Genomic DNA, 16,933 nt, shown 5'->3' with positions numbered 1-16,933 from the left:
TCAACGAGGCCCATAAGGCACGACCTGCCTTTGACAAAGCCATGCTGACTATACCTAATCATATTATACCTCTCCAAATGTTCATAAGTCTTCTCCATCAACTTACCAATCACTGAAGTAAGACTCACTAGTCTATAATTTCTTGGGCTATCTCTACTCTCTTTCTTGAATAAGGGACCAACATCCGCAGCCCTTCCATCCTCCGGAACCTCTCCCATCCCCATAGAATGATGCAAAGATCATCACCAGAGACTCAATCTCCTCCCTCGCCTCCCACAGTAGCCTGGGGTACATCTCGTCCAGTCCCGGTGACTTATCCAACTTGATACTTTCCAAAAGCTCCAGCCCATCCTCTTCCTTAATATCTACATGCTCAAGTTTTTCAGTCCGCTGTAATTCATCCCTACAATCATCAAGATCCTTTTCCACAGTAAATACTGAAGCAAATTTTTCATTAAGTACCTCTGCTAACTCGTCCCATTCCATACACATTTCCCACTGTCACACTTAAATGATCCTATTTTCTCACATCTTATCCTCTTGCTCTTCACATACTTGTAGAATGCCATGGGGTTTTCCTTCGTCCTGTCCACCAAGGCCTTCTCATAGCCTCTTCTGGCTCTCCTAATTTCATTCTTAAGCTCCTTCCTGCTAGCCTTATAATCTTCTAGATCTCTATCACTCCTTAGCTTTTTGAACCTTTTGTAGGCTTTTCTTTTCTTCCTGACTAGATTTATTACAGCCTTTGTACACCACGGTTCCTCTACCCTACCATCCTTTCCCAGTCTCATTGGAACGTACCTATGCAGAATGCCACGCAAGTATCCTCTGAACATTTGCCACATTTCTTCCGTACATTTCCCTGAGAACATCTGTTTCCAATTTATGCTTCCACGTTCCTACCTGATAGCCTCATATTTCCTCTTATTCCAACGCTTTCCTAACTTGTCTGTTCCTATCTCTCTCCAATGCTATGGTAAATGAGATAGAATTGTGATCACTATCTCCAAAATGCTCTCCCACTGAGAGATTTGACACCTCACCAGGTTCATTTCCCAATACCAGATCAAGTACAGCCTCTCCTCTTATAGGCTTATCTACATACTGTGTCAACAAACCTTCCTGAACACACCTCACAAACTCCACTCCATCTAAACCCCTCGCTCTGGGGAGATGCCAATTGATATTTAAAATCTCCCACCACGATAACCCTGCCTTTCTGGTGCGCTGGATGATTCTGTCTTTACTGATGGTCAGAAGGAGGCAAACAGTGCAGATTGCTGGACTATACCCCAGGGTCTGAAAGAGGTAGCTGAAGAGGTTGTGGAGACATTAGCAGTCATCTTTCAAGAATTACTAGATTCTGCAACGATTCAGAAGGATGGGAAACTCTAAAATGTCACTCCACTCATTAAGAAGGGAAGGATGCTAGAGAGAGGAAATTATAGGCCTGTTAGCCTTATGTCAGTGGTTGTGAAGATGTTAGAATCTATTATTAAGGTTTTGGGGTACTTGGAGAGACATGATAAAAAAGGCCCTAGTCAGCATGGGTTCCTTAAGGGAAAATCTTGCCAGACAAATCTGTTGGAATTCTTTGAGGAAATAACAGGCAGAATAGACAAAGGAGGTTGTATACTTGGATTTTCAGAGGACCTTTGACAAGGTGCTGTACATGAGACTGCTTAACAAGGTAAGACCCCATGGTATTACAGGAACGGTAATAGCACGCAAAGAGTGACCTAAAGGCTTTGTTCTGACATTCACTTACTTGGCATAAGCCTTCTCCACCAGAGCACTCCAGAACTCATTCTTGGAGTTAGAGTGACAGTAGATGAGCTGCCCATTGACTGTTGGCAGGCGGTCATCGATCACCACGTCCACCCACTCTCCAAAGCGCCAGAAACAGAAGTGGAAGATACCCGCGTAGTTGTTGGGCTTGTCCACGGCCCATTCCTGCTCTTTCCAGTTCGGGATTACCTGTGATCCCACACAAAAACAAAATCGCACACAGATTAGGTTGGGGTCAGAAATTTAACATCAGTCAACAGCTTCTCAGTGAGCCTACCTTTTTCTATTCCCTCCTTCCCATCATTCCTCACTGCCACCAAATTGTCCTGTGCAGTTACTGATGCCAAGAATCACTTCCACTGAGCATAAGAAATCATAGTGAGAAAAATCCATATAGACACTTATACGCTCTTCCTCATTCAATAAGGTCGTGGCTGATCTTTTACCTCAGTGCCTTGTTCCTGAATAAACCTTTCTCCTCAATTAATATCCAACAATCTACAGGTATCTCTCTCCATCTCCTGTTGGGTAGACAACACAGAGCAATACAGAACAGGAACAGGCCATTTGGCCCACAATGTCTGTGCTGAACATGATGCTGAATTAAATGAGATTAAGAGAGAGTAAGTTAAGTCTCTTCGACATGATCCCTATTCCCCCACCCCAACCCCATTCCATAAGACCGTAAGACATAAGAGCAGTATTAGGCCATTTGGCCCACTGAGTTTGCTCTGCCACTTTCATCATGGCTGATCCAATTTTCCTCTCAGCCCCAAATTCTCCCTGTATCCCTTCATGTCCTGACCAATCAAGAATCTATCAACCTCTGCCTTAAATACACATACAGACTGGGCCTCCACAGCTGCCTACGGCAAAGAATTCCACAGATTCACCACTCTCTGGCTAAAGAAATACCTCCTTGTCTCCATTCTAAAAGGACACGTCTCTATTCTGAGACATGAGGAAATCTGCAGATGCTGGAATTTCAAGCAACACACATAAAAGTTGCTGGTGAACACAGCAGGTCAGGCAGCATCTCTAGGAAGAGATCTCTAGAAAAGTCCTGATGAAGGGTCTTGGCCGGAAACGTTGACTGTACCTCTCTCTATTCTGAGGCTGTGTCCTCTGATCTTATACTCTCCCACCATGGGAAATATTATCTCCTCTATCAAGGCCTTTCATCCTTCAATAAGTTTTCATGAGGTCATCCCTCAGTCATCTGAATTCTAGTGAATATAGGCCCAGAGCCAAACAGTCTTCATATGACAAGCTGTTCAAACCTGGAATCATTTTCTTGAATCTCATTTGAACCCTCTCCAGTTTCAGCACATCTTTTCTAAGATAGGGGGCCAAAACCTCTCACAATACTTCAAGTGAGGCCTCACCAGTGCTTTATTAAGTTTCAATATTACATCCTTGCTTTTATATTCTAGTCCTCTTGAAATGAATGCTAACATTGCATTTGCCTTCCTCACCACAGACTCAACCTACAAATTAACCTTTCGGAAATCCTGTACAAGGACTCTGAAGTCCCTTTGCACCTCAGTTTCTTGTATTTTCTCTCCATTTAGAAAATAGTCAACCTTTTCAATGCTTCTACCCAAGTGCATGACCATACACTTCCCAACAGTGTATTCCATCTGCCATTTCTTCATCCAATCTCCTAATCTGCCCCTCTGTAGCCTCTCTACTTCCTTAAATCGACCTGCCCATCCACCTATCTTGGTATTGTCTGCAAACTTTGTAACAAAGCCATCAATTCCTTCATCTAAATCACTGACATAAAACGTAAACAGAATTGATCCCAACAGACCTCTGTGGAGACCACTTGTCACTGACAGCCAACCAGAAAAGGCTACCTTTATTCCCATTCTTTGCCTTCTGTCATTCAGCCACTGCATTAACCATGACAGAATCTTCCCTGTAATACCATGGGCTCACAGCTTGTTAAGCAGAGTCATGTGTGGCTTGTTAAGCAGACCTTCTGAAAATCCAAATACGCAACATCAACCGATGTTCCTTTGTCTATCCTGCTTATTATATCTTCAAAGAGTTTCAACAGATTTGTCAAGCAAGATTTTCCCTTGAGGAAACCAAGCTGACAATGGTCTATTTTATCATGTGCCTCCAAATACCCCAAAACTACATTCTTATCAATCGTCTCCAACATCTTCCCAACTGCTGAGATCAGACTAACTGGCCTATAGTTTCCTTTCTTCTGCCTTTCTCCCTTCTTGAAGAGTGGAGTGACACTTGTAAGCTTCTGATCTTCCAGAACCATTCCAGAATCTAGTGATTCTCCAAAGATCATTACTACTGCCTCCACAATCTCTTCAACCACCTCTTTCAGAACCTGGGGTGCACACCATCTGATTCAGGTGACTTATCTACCTTCAGACCTTACAGTTTCCCAAAAACCTTCTCCCTAGTACTGGTAACTTTACATATTTGATGACCTCTGACACATGGAACCTCCACCATACTGCTAGTGTCTTCCACAATGAATACTTATTCAGTTTGTCTGCCATTTCCTTGACCCCATTTCGACCTCTCCAGCATCATTTTCCAGCAGTCTGATATCCACTCTCACCTCTCTTTTACACTTTATATATCTTGGGATCCTCTTTAATATTATCAGCTAGCTTACTTTGTATTCCATCTTTACCTTCTTAATTGCTTTTTAGTTGCCTTCTGTTGGTATTTGAAAGCTTCCCAATCCTCCAACTTCCCACTAATTTTTGGTCTATTATATGCCCTTTTGTTGGCCTTGACTTCTCTTTTTAGCCACAGTTGTATCATCTTGCCTTGAGAATACTCCTTCCTCATTGAGACGTACGTATCGTGTGCCTTCCAAATTGCTTCAAGAAATTCCAGCCACTGCTACTCTGCCGTCATCCTTGTCAGTGTTCTTTTCTAATCAACTCTGGCTAACTCTTCTCTCATGCTTCTGTAATTCCCTTTGCTTCATTGTAATACAGATACATCCGACTTCAGCTTCTCCTCAAATTTCAGGGTGAATTCGATCATTTTATGATCGCTGTTACGTACCCCGTAACTGGGTTGCCAAACCAGCAGAAATGGATCACTCAGTTGGAGTCTGGATTACTAGAACTAAGAAAGTTTTATTAAAGAAACAAGCAACACAGTACTCTAATCAAAAGGATAATGAATGCAACAGTTCAGCAATGATAAACATACATGTACACAGAATTCAGATAACAGGATCAATCAAGCTCTATCGTTGTCTAGGGGTAAATGACCAGTTTCAAAGTGACGCAAAGTTCAGTTCAATTTAGTTCAGTTCAGTTCACAGTAATCGTTGCCGTGGCGATGGACAGTTGGGGGGGGGGGAGAGAGAGAGCAAAACGAATGAATATGCAAGGCTTCCACACAGACCTTCGCAGTCAGCTTTCGGGCGAGTCCTTTGTGATGTCATCTGAGGTCACCAACCGTGACCCCTCCGTTTCCAGATACGATCGTTTCCCTGCGGTGAACCCGGCACCCAGGCAAGGGTGGACACACACCAGGTTCCCACCGATCGTGCCTTTCCACCCTGAGCGTCTATGGCTTGATCCCGCGACCAGCCATCCAAAAGCTTCCCACCAACTTGTGAGAGGCGCACCGCTTCCAGGGTCTCGTTACCTCGGGTGTCGTGTGTGTCCTGCCTTAGCGAACCTGTCCCTTTTTATCCCCCTGCTGGGGTATCACCTGTCCATCACTTCAAACAGTTCAGGGTTCAAAGGGGGAGCCGATCTTGACAGCTCTCCTTCCCCTTCATTAACATCTCCAAATGCTGCTCCATTGTTTTCCTTATCTCTCTCTCTCTCCTGAAGACAGGTGGCAGACCAACTGCTGATCCCACTGGTACCAGCACAGGACAGCTACATCTTAATCTATGTGTATTCTCGTCACATCGCTTACTCCAAGGGTTTTTATCTTAAGCTCTTCATATAATGGTGGGTTAAAGTATAGGGGAAATGTCAGTGGTAGGTTTTTTTTTACACAGAGAGTGGTGGGTGCCTGGAGTGCACTGCTTGGGTGGTGGTAGAGGCAGATATATCAGCAACATTTAAGAGATTTGTAGATAGGTACTAAGATGAAAATAAAATTGAGGGTTATGGGCTACTTAGAAAGGGAGGGTTAGATAGATCGTAGAGGACCATGTAAAATGCTGGAGGAACTCAGCAAGTCTGACAGTATCTACGGAAAGGAATAAAAAGTGGATGTTTTGGGCTGATCTCCAAGAGGATCACAACTCTTGTTGTGGTTTGGAGGTTTGCGAGTCTCAATGACCTGGAGAGCTATGCTGATTTGGAGTCAGGGCTTTATGCTTTGGCTCTTGGTCAGGTCACCCATGCCAAACAGATCAAAGTGTAGGGGCCAGACTAATAGTAGTCCACCGGTCCTCTAGTTCAGGGGTTCACCTCAGGGCTAATAACCCAGATAGGTCGAACAAAATTGTTACAGAAACAGTAATCAAGAATCATACATCTGAGTGCGACAGTGATGAAGGAAAACCAACACCAAGACCAAAATTGGTTTCTGGCCAAGGACAGACAGAGATGGAGGAATTTCGTTGATGCCCCAAATGCCAGCAGGTGTAATGGGGAGTAAGTTTTGGGCTGAAACCCTTCATCGATCTAGGGTCTCATTCCAAACCCGCCACATCCTTCCTGTAATGGGGCATCCAGAACTACACACGATAATCAAACTGAAGTTTCATGTGCCTCCAACATGACTTCTTAACTCTTATGCTTAATAACCCAACCAATGAAGGCAAGTATAGCGTACACCTTCCTTACCACCCTTTCTACTAGCATGGCAACTAACAGGGAGAGTTCCAAAGGTTCATTAACCTATCTTCTCCTCTGAATGGCCAACCCTTATTCTGGCCCCTGGACCTGGACAATCCAACCAGGGGAAATATCAATCCTGCATCTACCCTGAAAGATTTTGTACCACGGAGAAGCCCTGAATTGCTATGATACATCCACCATCTCTCAAGGTTTTGTTGCGCCTTCATCTAAGGCTTAGAGTCATTGAGTAATACAACAGAGAAGCAGGCTCATCAGCCCAGCTTCTCCATGAAACCAAGATGTCCATCTAAGCCAGTACCGTACCTCTCTAAACCTTTCTCGTCTCTGTATCAATCCAACTGCCTTTTAAAGATTGTACTCACCAATATCACTTCCCCTGGCAACTCATTCTATATATCCATCACTCTCTGCATAGAGAAGTTGCCCCGAAAGCCTCTTCTAAATCATTTCCTTCTCACTTTAAAAGCACACCTTCTAGTTCTTGATTCCCCAACCCTGGAAAAAGGGCCATATGCATTCACCCTATCTATGTTCATTCATAAACCTTTGCAAGGTCACCCTTTAGTCTCCTACACTCCGAGGAATAAAGTCCTCCCATGTCCAACCTCCTCCTCTAACTCAGGCCCTCGAGTCCTGGCAGCATCTTCGTAATTCTTCTTTGCACTCTTTCCGGCTCAAGTATGTCTTTCTTATAACAGAGTGACCAAAACTGTAATCAATACTCCAGGTGAGATATCACCAGCATCTTAACTTAAACACAAGAGATTCTGCAGATGCTGAAACTCTTGAGTAACACACACAAAATGCTGGAGGAACTCAGCAGGCCAGACGGCATCAATGGGGCGGAATAAACAGTCGCCATTTCAGGCCAAAACCCTTCATCAGGTCTTGTATAACTGTAACATAGTGTACCAGCTCTATAGTTAATGCCCTGAGGCATGTTGCCCAGCATGCTAAATGTCTTCTTCATGACCCTATCCGCCCGTGACGCCACTTTCAGGAGCGATTTTCTTGGTCTCCTAAGTACCTCTGATCTACAACTCACCCCCATAGCCCTACAGTTCACTGTGGAAGTTGTGGCCTGGTATGACTTCACAAATCACAACACCTCATACTTATCCAGACACTATGTGCCATTCCTCGGCCCACTTAGTCAGCTGGACAAGATCCCTTTGTAATTGTTAATAAAGTTGATGGTTTACAACACTATTAATTTAGTGTCATCTGCAAACCTCTTTAGCATGCCTTGTACATTTTCACCCAAATCATTTATAGAAACAATGATTAACAACAGTCCTTGCACTGACCCCGTGGAACATCACTAGACACGGCTCCAGAGTTTGGACTGCACTCATCCTTGTTTTTACTTATTTATTCAGAGATACAGCGTTAACAGGCGCTTCTGGCCCGACAAGCCCACACCGCCCAATCACACCCATGTGACCAACTAACATGTACATCTCTGAATGTGGGAGTAAACTGGAGCGCCCAGAGGAAACCCACACAGACATCCAACTAAACACAGACAGTGCAGCACAGACATCTTGCTGTGCCATCTAAGATCAATTTAACCTTTCTCTCCTATCGTTCATTTGTTATGCGCCGTGTCGTATAACAGAGGCAATCATGATCTTTCTGTGACCATGATTGTCCCTGGCAAATTTTTCCACCGCAGTGATGTTCTATTGCCACTGCCTTCTTCTGGGCAGTGTCTTTACAAGACAGGTGACCCCAGCCATTATCAATACTCTTCAGAAATTGTCGCATAACCAGGACTTGTGAGATACACCAGCTGCTCGTACGACCATCCACCAACTGCTCTCATGGCTTCACATGACCCTGACTGGAAGAATTTATTTAATTAAATCTTACGTGCATCTCACAACGTGAGGGAGTAAAAATCTTTGTGTTTTGACTCCATTGCGAAGTACAGATATGTGAATTTAAAAGTCTAATGGCTTGTAGAAAGAAGCTGTCCCATAGCCTGTTTGGTCCTGGCTTTAATACTGTGATATCGCTTGCCAGACGGAAGCAGCTGAAACAGTTTATGGTCGGGGTGACTGGTGTCCCCAATGATCTTCCAGGCCTTCTTTCTGCATCTGCTGCTATAAATGTCTTCAGTGGAGACAAGTTCACATCCACAGATGTGCTGTACTGTCTGTACAACTCCGTATGGCCGTATGGTCTGATTGGGGGGCTAAACAGGTGCTACACCTTGCCCAAGGGTGACCTGTAGGCTAGCGCAGGGAAGGAGCACCTTACACCTCCTTTGTGAGAGACCTATCTCCACCCCACCACTCTTCTCTCCCTTGTAGCCATCCTTTTTTTCTTTCTTCCAATTGCCTGCCTAAGTTTCGGAAATGTCTCCAGTGCATCTGCCTCTATCACCAGCCCTTGGCAACCTGTTCATCCATGCAATTACTATCCTCTGGAAAAGAAAACAATCTCTGACATCTCTCCTATACTTTCCTCCAATCCTCTTAAAATTATGCTCCCTCATATTAGCCATTTCTGCTATGGGACAAGTGTCAGGCTGCCCTCTCAATCTACACCTTTTATCACCTTGTACACTTCTATCAAGTCACCACTCATCCTTCGCTCCAAAGAGGAAACCCCCTAGGTTGCCCAAGCTCTCCTAAGGAGACAAACAATGGAAGAGATTTATAAGAAACACGTACCTTTTGCCACAAGGAGTCCCTCGAGGCCAAGCAAGAGCAGGCTGCCACGAACCAACAGTTCCCCAGTTGGCCTTGGTTGAGGTCATGGGCACTCATTCCGTCAACAAAGAGGTGAGGGCTGTTGCAGATTTCCTGTGGTGGTGGGGAATGGAGAACGTATTCAGATTTCATTTATTTAATCAGATGTACATTGGAACAGTGTGTTAATTGTGTTACCAACCGACGCCACCTAAGAATATGATAGGGATATCCCACAAGCATCACAACACGTTCCAGCACCAGCACAGCATGCCCACCATCATGCTCAACAACAGAAGCAATAACAACAGCAACAGAGCCACAGCAACAAAACAAACTCCATTCCCATAATTGGAAGAAAGTATTTGGGGGGGGGGGAGATATCAGAAGTAACTTTTTTTGCACTGAGCAGTAGGTGCGTTGAACATACTCCAAGTGTTTTGGTGGTAGAGGGAGATATTACAGGGGCATTTAAGAAATTCTTAAGATAGATGATGTAAAAATGGAGGGCTATGTAGGAAGGCAGGATTAGATCTCAGATTAGGTTAAAAGGCTGGGACAACATTGTGGGTCAAAAGGCCTATAATGTTATATGTTCTACATCTTCTGGTATTAGCAGACATCCCACCTCTCCCAGAACTTCTGGGAGTCTCCCGCATATGAATAGTGGCTCCCTGATGCCCGCAAATTATATACAATATCATGGAAATCAATTTTTTTGAGAGAGAGAGAGTGAGAGAGAGCAAGCAAGCAAGAGAGAAAGCAAAAGAGAAAGCACGAGAGCGACCACGAGAGAGAGAGAGAGAGAGAGAGAGAGAGAGAGAGAGAGAGAGTGCGCGCGCGCGCCATGGAGAGTGTTCCAAAAAAAGAAAATATAAAACGTACGTCACCCCAGACTACACTAAAGTTTACCCCTGCCTAATAGGGGTCAAAATAATGACAGTGTTGCTCGCTGCACTGTTTGCAACAGTGACTTTTCCATTGCCCATGGTGGGTTAAGACTGTAAAAGACATGTTGAGGTGAGTTTAACAGGTGTCATTCATTCATCAGCATAGCTAACGTTATTTAAACTAGCTGGCCAGCTGCTAAGGAGCTACTCTATTGCAGACATCCCACCTCTCCCGGAAGTCTCCTGCAAATTGATGGTGCTACCTCCCTGAAATGAGTTTTTGCAGGGTGGGATGTCTGTATTAGCTGCTGCCTCCATGAGAAAACAGCACTGGCTGTCCACTCGATCTATGCCTCTTATCATCTGTGTACACCAATAACGTACTGCCTTTGGTCCTCTTCCATTCCAAAGGGAAAAGCCCGAGTTTACTCGGCCTTTCTTCATAAGACATTCTCTCCAATCCAGGCAGCGTGCTGGCATGCTCCTCTGTGGAACTGGCTACATCAGCAGTGGAACACTACAACCCATACACTAGTGCGCAAAGGTGGAAAATGTAAAAGGGTGAAAGCATAGTCTTTTTCCCAGGGTAAAAATTAGTCCCATTGCTGTGCACTCTGCTCATACACAATTGCAGGGCCAAACCCCTGAACAATCTCATTGTCTATCTGGCCAGTGACACGACGGTGGTGGGGGTCATCACCAACAAAAGATATAGGAGCAGAATTAGGCCATTCGGCTCATTGAGGTGAAATAGCTCGAGGCCTAGTGCCAGGCAAATAAACTCTTTCTCAGGGTGAGCAAGACTGACTTCAGGAAAAACCGCACCACCCACACCTCTCTTTATACCGGCAGATCATGCAACGGAAACTGCAAGCAGTTTCAAACACCTGGGAGTGTACATCTCGTACAAACTCTTATGGTCCCAGAACACATCCTCCACAGTCAAGAAAGCATACCAATGCGTTTATTTTCTGAGGGAGTTGGAGAGAGCTGGACTTTGCGCATCCATCCTCCAGGCCTTCTACAGATGTGAGGTTGAGAGCATCCTAACACGCTGCATCATTGCGTGGAATGGAAATTGCACCGTAGCTAATAGGAAGGCTCTACAGCAGGAAGTTAAAATTGCTCAATGCATCACCAGCACCAGCCTAACCACCAAGAACATATATATAGAAAGGTGCCAGGAAAGGGCCAGCAATATCAGAATCAGATTTAATATCATGTGCATGCATCACGAAATTTGTTCTTATGCGGCAGCAGTACATTGTACTAATAAAATAGGCATCCGTTAGTCTCATGAGACCATGGATTTGCGCCTTGGAAGGTTTCCAGGGCGCAGGCCTGGGCAAGGTTGTATGGAAGACCGGCAGTTGCCTATGCTGCAAGTCTCCCCTCTCCACGCCACCGATGTTGTCCAAGGGAAGGGCATTAGGACCCATACAGCTTGGCACCGGTGTCGTCGCAGAGCAATGTGTGGTTAAGTGCCTTGCTCAAGAACACAACACACTGCCTCAGCCAAGGCTCGAGCTAGCGACCTTCAGATCACCAGACAAACGCCTTAACCACTTGGCCACGCGCCAACACAAGTACGTTGTACTACATAATAAAACTATAAATTACAGTAAGATATATGTATATATTTTAAAAGTTAAATTAAATAAGTAGTGCAAAAATCTGTAGAAAGGTAGTGTTCTTAGGTTCAGTGTCCATTCAGAAATCAGATGGCGGAGGGGAAGAAGCTGTTCACCAATCGTTGAGTGTGTGTCTTCAGGCTTCTGATGGTAGCAATGAGAAGAGGGCATGTCCTGGTTGATGCGGGCCCTTAATGTTGGGCGCTGCCGTTTTGAGGCATCGCTCCTTGAAGATGTCTTAGATGCTGGGGAGGCTAGTGCCCAGGATAAAGCTGGCTGAGCTTACAATTTTCTGCAGCTTATTTCAATCTTGTGCATTGCCTCCCCCCCCCCACCCCCATACCAGGAAATGATGTAGCTAGTTAGAATGCTCACCATCATATCATGAAGGATCCCACCCACCCTAATAATGGACTGTGGGGTCCAACTTCCATCAGGGAGGAGGATACACAACATCCACACCAGGACAACTAGACTCAAAAATACTTACTTCCCCCGACACCTTGATCCACTATCCCATCCCCTTCCCCCACCACCATCACTACATACACGTCACAATGTAATTACAATCAATGTATACAAAGGAATCCAGTTACTTGTACATTGTGATCTATAGGATTGCTTTTATATTTATATTTATTGTGTTTCCGTGGCCAAGTGGTTAAGGCATTGGACTGGCGACCTGAAGGTCGTGAGTTCGAGCCCCAGCCGAGGCAGCGTGTTGTGTCTTTGAACAAGGCACTTAATCACACAGTGCTCTGTGACAACACCGGTGCCAAGCTGCATGGGTCCTAATGCCCTTCCCTTGGACAACAAGGGTTGTCGTGGAGAGGGGAGACTTGCAGCATGGGCAACTGCTAGTCTTCCATACAACCTTGCCCAGGCCTGCGCCCTGGAGAGTGAAGACTTTCCAGGCACAGATCCGTGGTCTCGCAAGACTAATGGATGCCTTTACCTTTTTAATTTATTGTGTTCTTTATGTTTATTGTGTTTTTATGGTGCATCAGATCCAGAGTAACAATTATTTTTCTCCTTTACTCTCATGAACAATGAATCTTGACTCTTGAATCTGGATTTAAACAAGCACCGACATGCTTATTTCATTAATGTTCTTTACGGAAGGAAGACTGTTTTCTTAGCACAATGCGGTCTATCAGTGTCTCCTTAACATGTGGCACATGGTTCACAGGAAGCTAAGTGGCAGTTTAGGGTAATCAATAAATCAGAATGTTGTTATCGTTGCTTTCGCTATGTAAGTGTACACTTCTGTGAGAATTGGCATATAATCCACATTGTCAAAGTCTCCACTATAACTAGGATGTTTCCCCCTGGGATCTGCAAACACACACCCCACCCTTGCCGAGAGCACTCGCTGTACTACAATAGAATGCTTGGCTTGCACACTGACTCAGTCAGCTTGGCAGTCTGGTAAAGAATCAGAGAACTGTACAGTTTAGCACACGCAAAATGCTGGAGGAGCTCAGCAGGTCAGCCAGCATCTGTGGAAAGGAATAAACAGTCAATATTTCGGGACAAGACCCTTCACCAGGACCCTGCTGAGTTCCTCCAGCATTTTGTATATGTTACCCTGGATTTCCAGCACCTGCAGAATCTCTTGTGTTAACTGTACAGCTCAGCAGCACTGAAACAGGCCCTTCAGTCCATCTCAATTATGCTGGCTGTGGTACCTACCCACACCAATCCTATTTGCTGCATACGGCTCTCTATAACATTACTATCTAGACTATAGAACATAGAATACTACAGCACAGTACAGTCCCTTAAGCCCACAATGTTGTGCCAACATAACTTACCTTCTGATCAATTTAACCTTTCCCTCCTACATAACCCTCTATTTTCCTATCATCCAGAATTTCTTAAATGTCTCTAATGTACCTGCCTGTGGTGGTGGTGGCATCCATTAGTCTCGTGAGACCATGGAACTGCGCCTGGAAAGTCTTGCTTCAGTCTGTGTTAGAGCAGCACCTGTTGTGGCTGTAGAGACCCACACGGGAGTGACAGTCTCTGCCTGTACCATCATAATATTGCTCTATATTAGTGCAAAGTTGTTCCCCTCCCCACACAAACAACGCCCCCTCTACCCAGTTCATACAGGCCATTGCGTTCCATCCTGGCAGCAACCTGTGATGGTATCGGGTTTGCTGACTGCAGAGTTCTAAATGTGAATGAAGACCTTAAGCCCTACCTGATACAAATGCTTATAAGTACCCTCACTAAAGGGAGATTATACTGTAACTACCAGATTTTCAAAGACTAGTTCACTTCCCTGTTTACAACCACCTTTCTCTCAATGTCAGCAAAACCAAAGGCTACAGGAAGAGGGAACCGGAGGTCCGTGAGCCAGTCCTCATTAGGAGATCTGAGGTGGGGACTATCAGTACATTTAAATTCCTTCGGAGGATCTGTCCTGGGGCTAGCTCATAAGTACCATTACAAAGAAGGCACGTCAGTGCCTCTAATTACTTAGAGGTCTGTGCAAATTTGCAAACATCATCAAGGTTCACCATCCAGGCCATGCTCTCTTCACACAGCTACCACCAGGCAGAAGGTACAGGAGCCTTAGGTCCCACACCACCAGGTTCAGGAACAGTTATTGCCCCTTAACCATCAGACTTCTGAACCAGCGTGAATAACTTCACTCACCTTGACTCAGAACTGATTCCACAACCTACAGACTCACTTTTTGTAGACTCTGCAACTCGTGTCCTCAGTATTTTTGTCTTTTTGGCATTGTGGTGGTTTATCAGTCTTTGTTGTTTATAGCTGGGGGAGGGGGAGTTCTATTGTATTTCTTCACTGCTGTACTCCAAGCAGTAATAGCGCAGAAGTTAGCGCAATGCTCTCATATCTCAGCCCGTCGGACTTCGAAATTCAATCCTGGCACCCTCTGTAAGGAGCCTGCACATCTTCCCCATGGAATACATGGGTTTTCTCCCTGGAGTTGAAGTTTCCTCCAACAGTCCAAGGGCCTACTGGGTAGGTTAAGTAGTTATTGTAAATTGTCCTGTGATGAGGTGAGGGTCAAAACGGGGTTGTTGGGGGGTGATGAGGCAGTGCTGCTTGAAGCGCCAGAAGGGCCTACTCCACACTGTATTGCTAAATAAATTATTTTCCTGCAAATGCCTGCAAGAAAATGAATCTCAAGGTCCTATATGGTAACATATACACACTTTGATAGTAAATTTATTTTGACTTTCACTTTGAAATTAGCTGCTCCCAAATGCAGCAGAGTCCATTACAAACATAACTTACAAATAATATACAATTTACACAACAAAATAAACAGAAGAGAAGCTGGAAGGGATGGAGGAAGGGGAAAGAAAATTCTTTTAAATGTCAAGTTGTCTACAGTAAGGAAACAATGGAGGTGAGCAGAGAGAGATTTGTATTCTAGTTTACACTGGAATGCTGGCAATTCTGACCAAATAGTTTCCACTCATTACCATAATCTCGGGTGTATATGCAACACCTCTAGTTGTCATCCATCAGCCTTCAGATAGACATTTTGACCTCTGAACCTAGCTTTTCTAAACTTCCATGCAGACTCGTTCGATGCCACAGCTTGTGTCACGATGAGGCCACGCTTGGGTTTGAGGAGCAACACATCATATTCTGACTGGGTAGCCTCCAACCTGATGGCATAAACATCGATTTCCCTAACTTCTAGTAATTTGTCCCTCTCCCTTCTCTCTTTTTCCATTCCCCATTTTGGCTCCACTCTTCTCATCTGGTTTCCTCCCCTCCTTCCCCTTCTCCTTTGGTCCACTCTCCTCTCCTATCAGATTCCTTCTTCACCAGCTCTTTACCTTTTCCACCTATTACCTCCCAGCTTCTCACTTCATTCTTCCTTGCCCGCTTACCCGGTTTCACCTATCACCTGCCAGCTTGAAATCCTTCCCCAACCCAACATCCCCCCCAATTTCTTATTCTGGCGCCTTCCCCCTTCCTTTCCAGTTCCAATGAAGAATCTGAATCCTAAATGCCGACTGGTTGTTCCTCTCCATCGATGCTGCCGAGTTCCACCGGCATTTTGTATGTGCATCTCTGGATTGCAATATCTAAGAAAGGATGTGTCAGCGTTGGACAGGAGCCAGAATTCAGAGAAAGTTTATGAGAATGATCCTGGGACTGAAAAGGTTAACAAACGAAGAGCATTTGATGGTTCTGTGCCTATACTCACTGGAGGGGGAATCTCAGTGAAACCTATTGGAAATTGAAAGGCCTAGATTGAGTAGATACAGAAGATATTTCCAGCTAAAGATGAGGATTGGGAGCACAGCCTCAGAATGGCCCTTTAGAACAGAGATGAGGAGGAATTTCTTTAGCCAGGGTGGCAAACCTGTGGAATGTATTGCCACAGACAGTTGTGGAGGTCAAAACATTGAGAACATTTAAGGTGGAGGTTGATAGGTTCGTGATTAGTCAAGGCATCGAAGGCTATGGGGAGAAGGGTGGAGAGTGGGGTTGAGAGGGATAATAAATCAGCCATGATCAAATGTCGTAGAAGGCTTGATGGGTCCACTGGCCTAATGCTGCTTCAATGTCTTATGGTCTTATTCCATTAGGTTTACTGACAGTTCAGCACCCCTTTGAAGCCTACACATCATCAGCCTGAATTTCGGGATGTTACTTTTTTTCTTAAGAGGAGTGAAACATTTCCCACCCAGAGGGTAGTAGCGATCCTGACTAGTTGCATCCTGCTCTGGTACAGAAATGTATAGAAATGGAAGAAGCTACAGAGGATAGTGGACTCTGCCCAATACATCGCAGGAACATCCTTTCACACCATTGGAAGTGCCTACAGGAGGCACTGCTACGAAAAGGTACCATCCACCATCTGGGACATGCCAACTTCTCAGGGTCCCATCAGGCAGTAATGACAGGAGCCTGAGCTCCCACACCACCAGGTTCAAGAACAGCTACTTCCTTTCAACCATTTGCTACTTGAACCTACTGGCAAAACCCTAACCACTACACAACGACAGTTTTAATCACTTTGCACTTAAATGGACTTTTTAAGAATCTAATTGTGCTCTTTCTTGTAAAGATTGTGTACAATTTGATTTTCTTGTGAATGCTGCTTACATGAT

At 44.8% G+C, this 16,933-nt stretch overlaps 1 protein-coding gene across 2 annotated transcripts in view; it reads right to left on the bottom strand.

Moving 5' to 3' along the window:
* The window catches only part of capn5a (calpain 5a), a 165,816-nt gene that overhangs the window by 83,599 nt on the left and 65,284 nt on the right, over window positions 1-16,933 (bottom strand). For both annotated transcript variants that reach the window (XM_072262602.1, XM_072262603.1), the window contains exons 3-4: window positions 9,284-9,415; window positions 1,769-1,977 (exon numbers count right to left, since the gene is read on the bottom strand). In XM_072262602.1, coding sequence (XP_072118703.1) covers window positions 1,769-1,977; window positions 9,284-9,415 — 341 coding nt within the window. The remainder of the gene's footprint in view (window positions 1-1,768; window positions 1,978-9,283; window positions 9,416-16,933) is intronic.

Source organism: Mobula birostris, chromosome 7 (assembly GCF_030028105.1).
Source record: "Mobula birostris isolate sMobBir1 chromosome 7, sMobBir1.hap1, whole genome shotgun sequence".
In the NCBI taxonomy this organism is placed as follows: Eukaryota; Metazoa; Chordata; class Chondrichthyes; order Myliobatiformes; family Myliobatidae; genus Mobula; species Mobula birostris.
The sequence above is the reverse complement of the archived record's forward strand: the minus strand, read 5'-3'. Positions and strand labels throughout refer to the sequence as shown.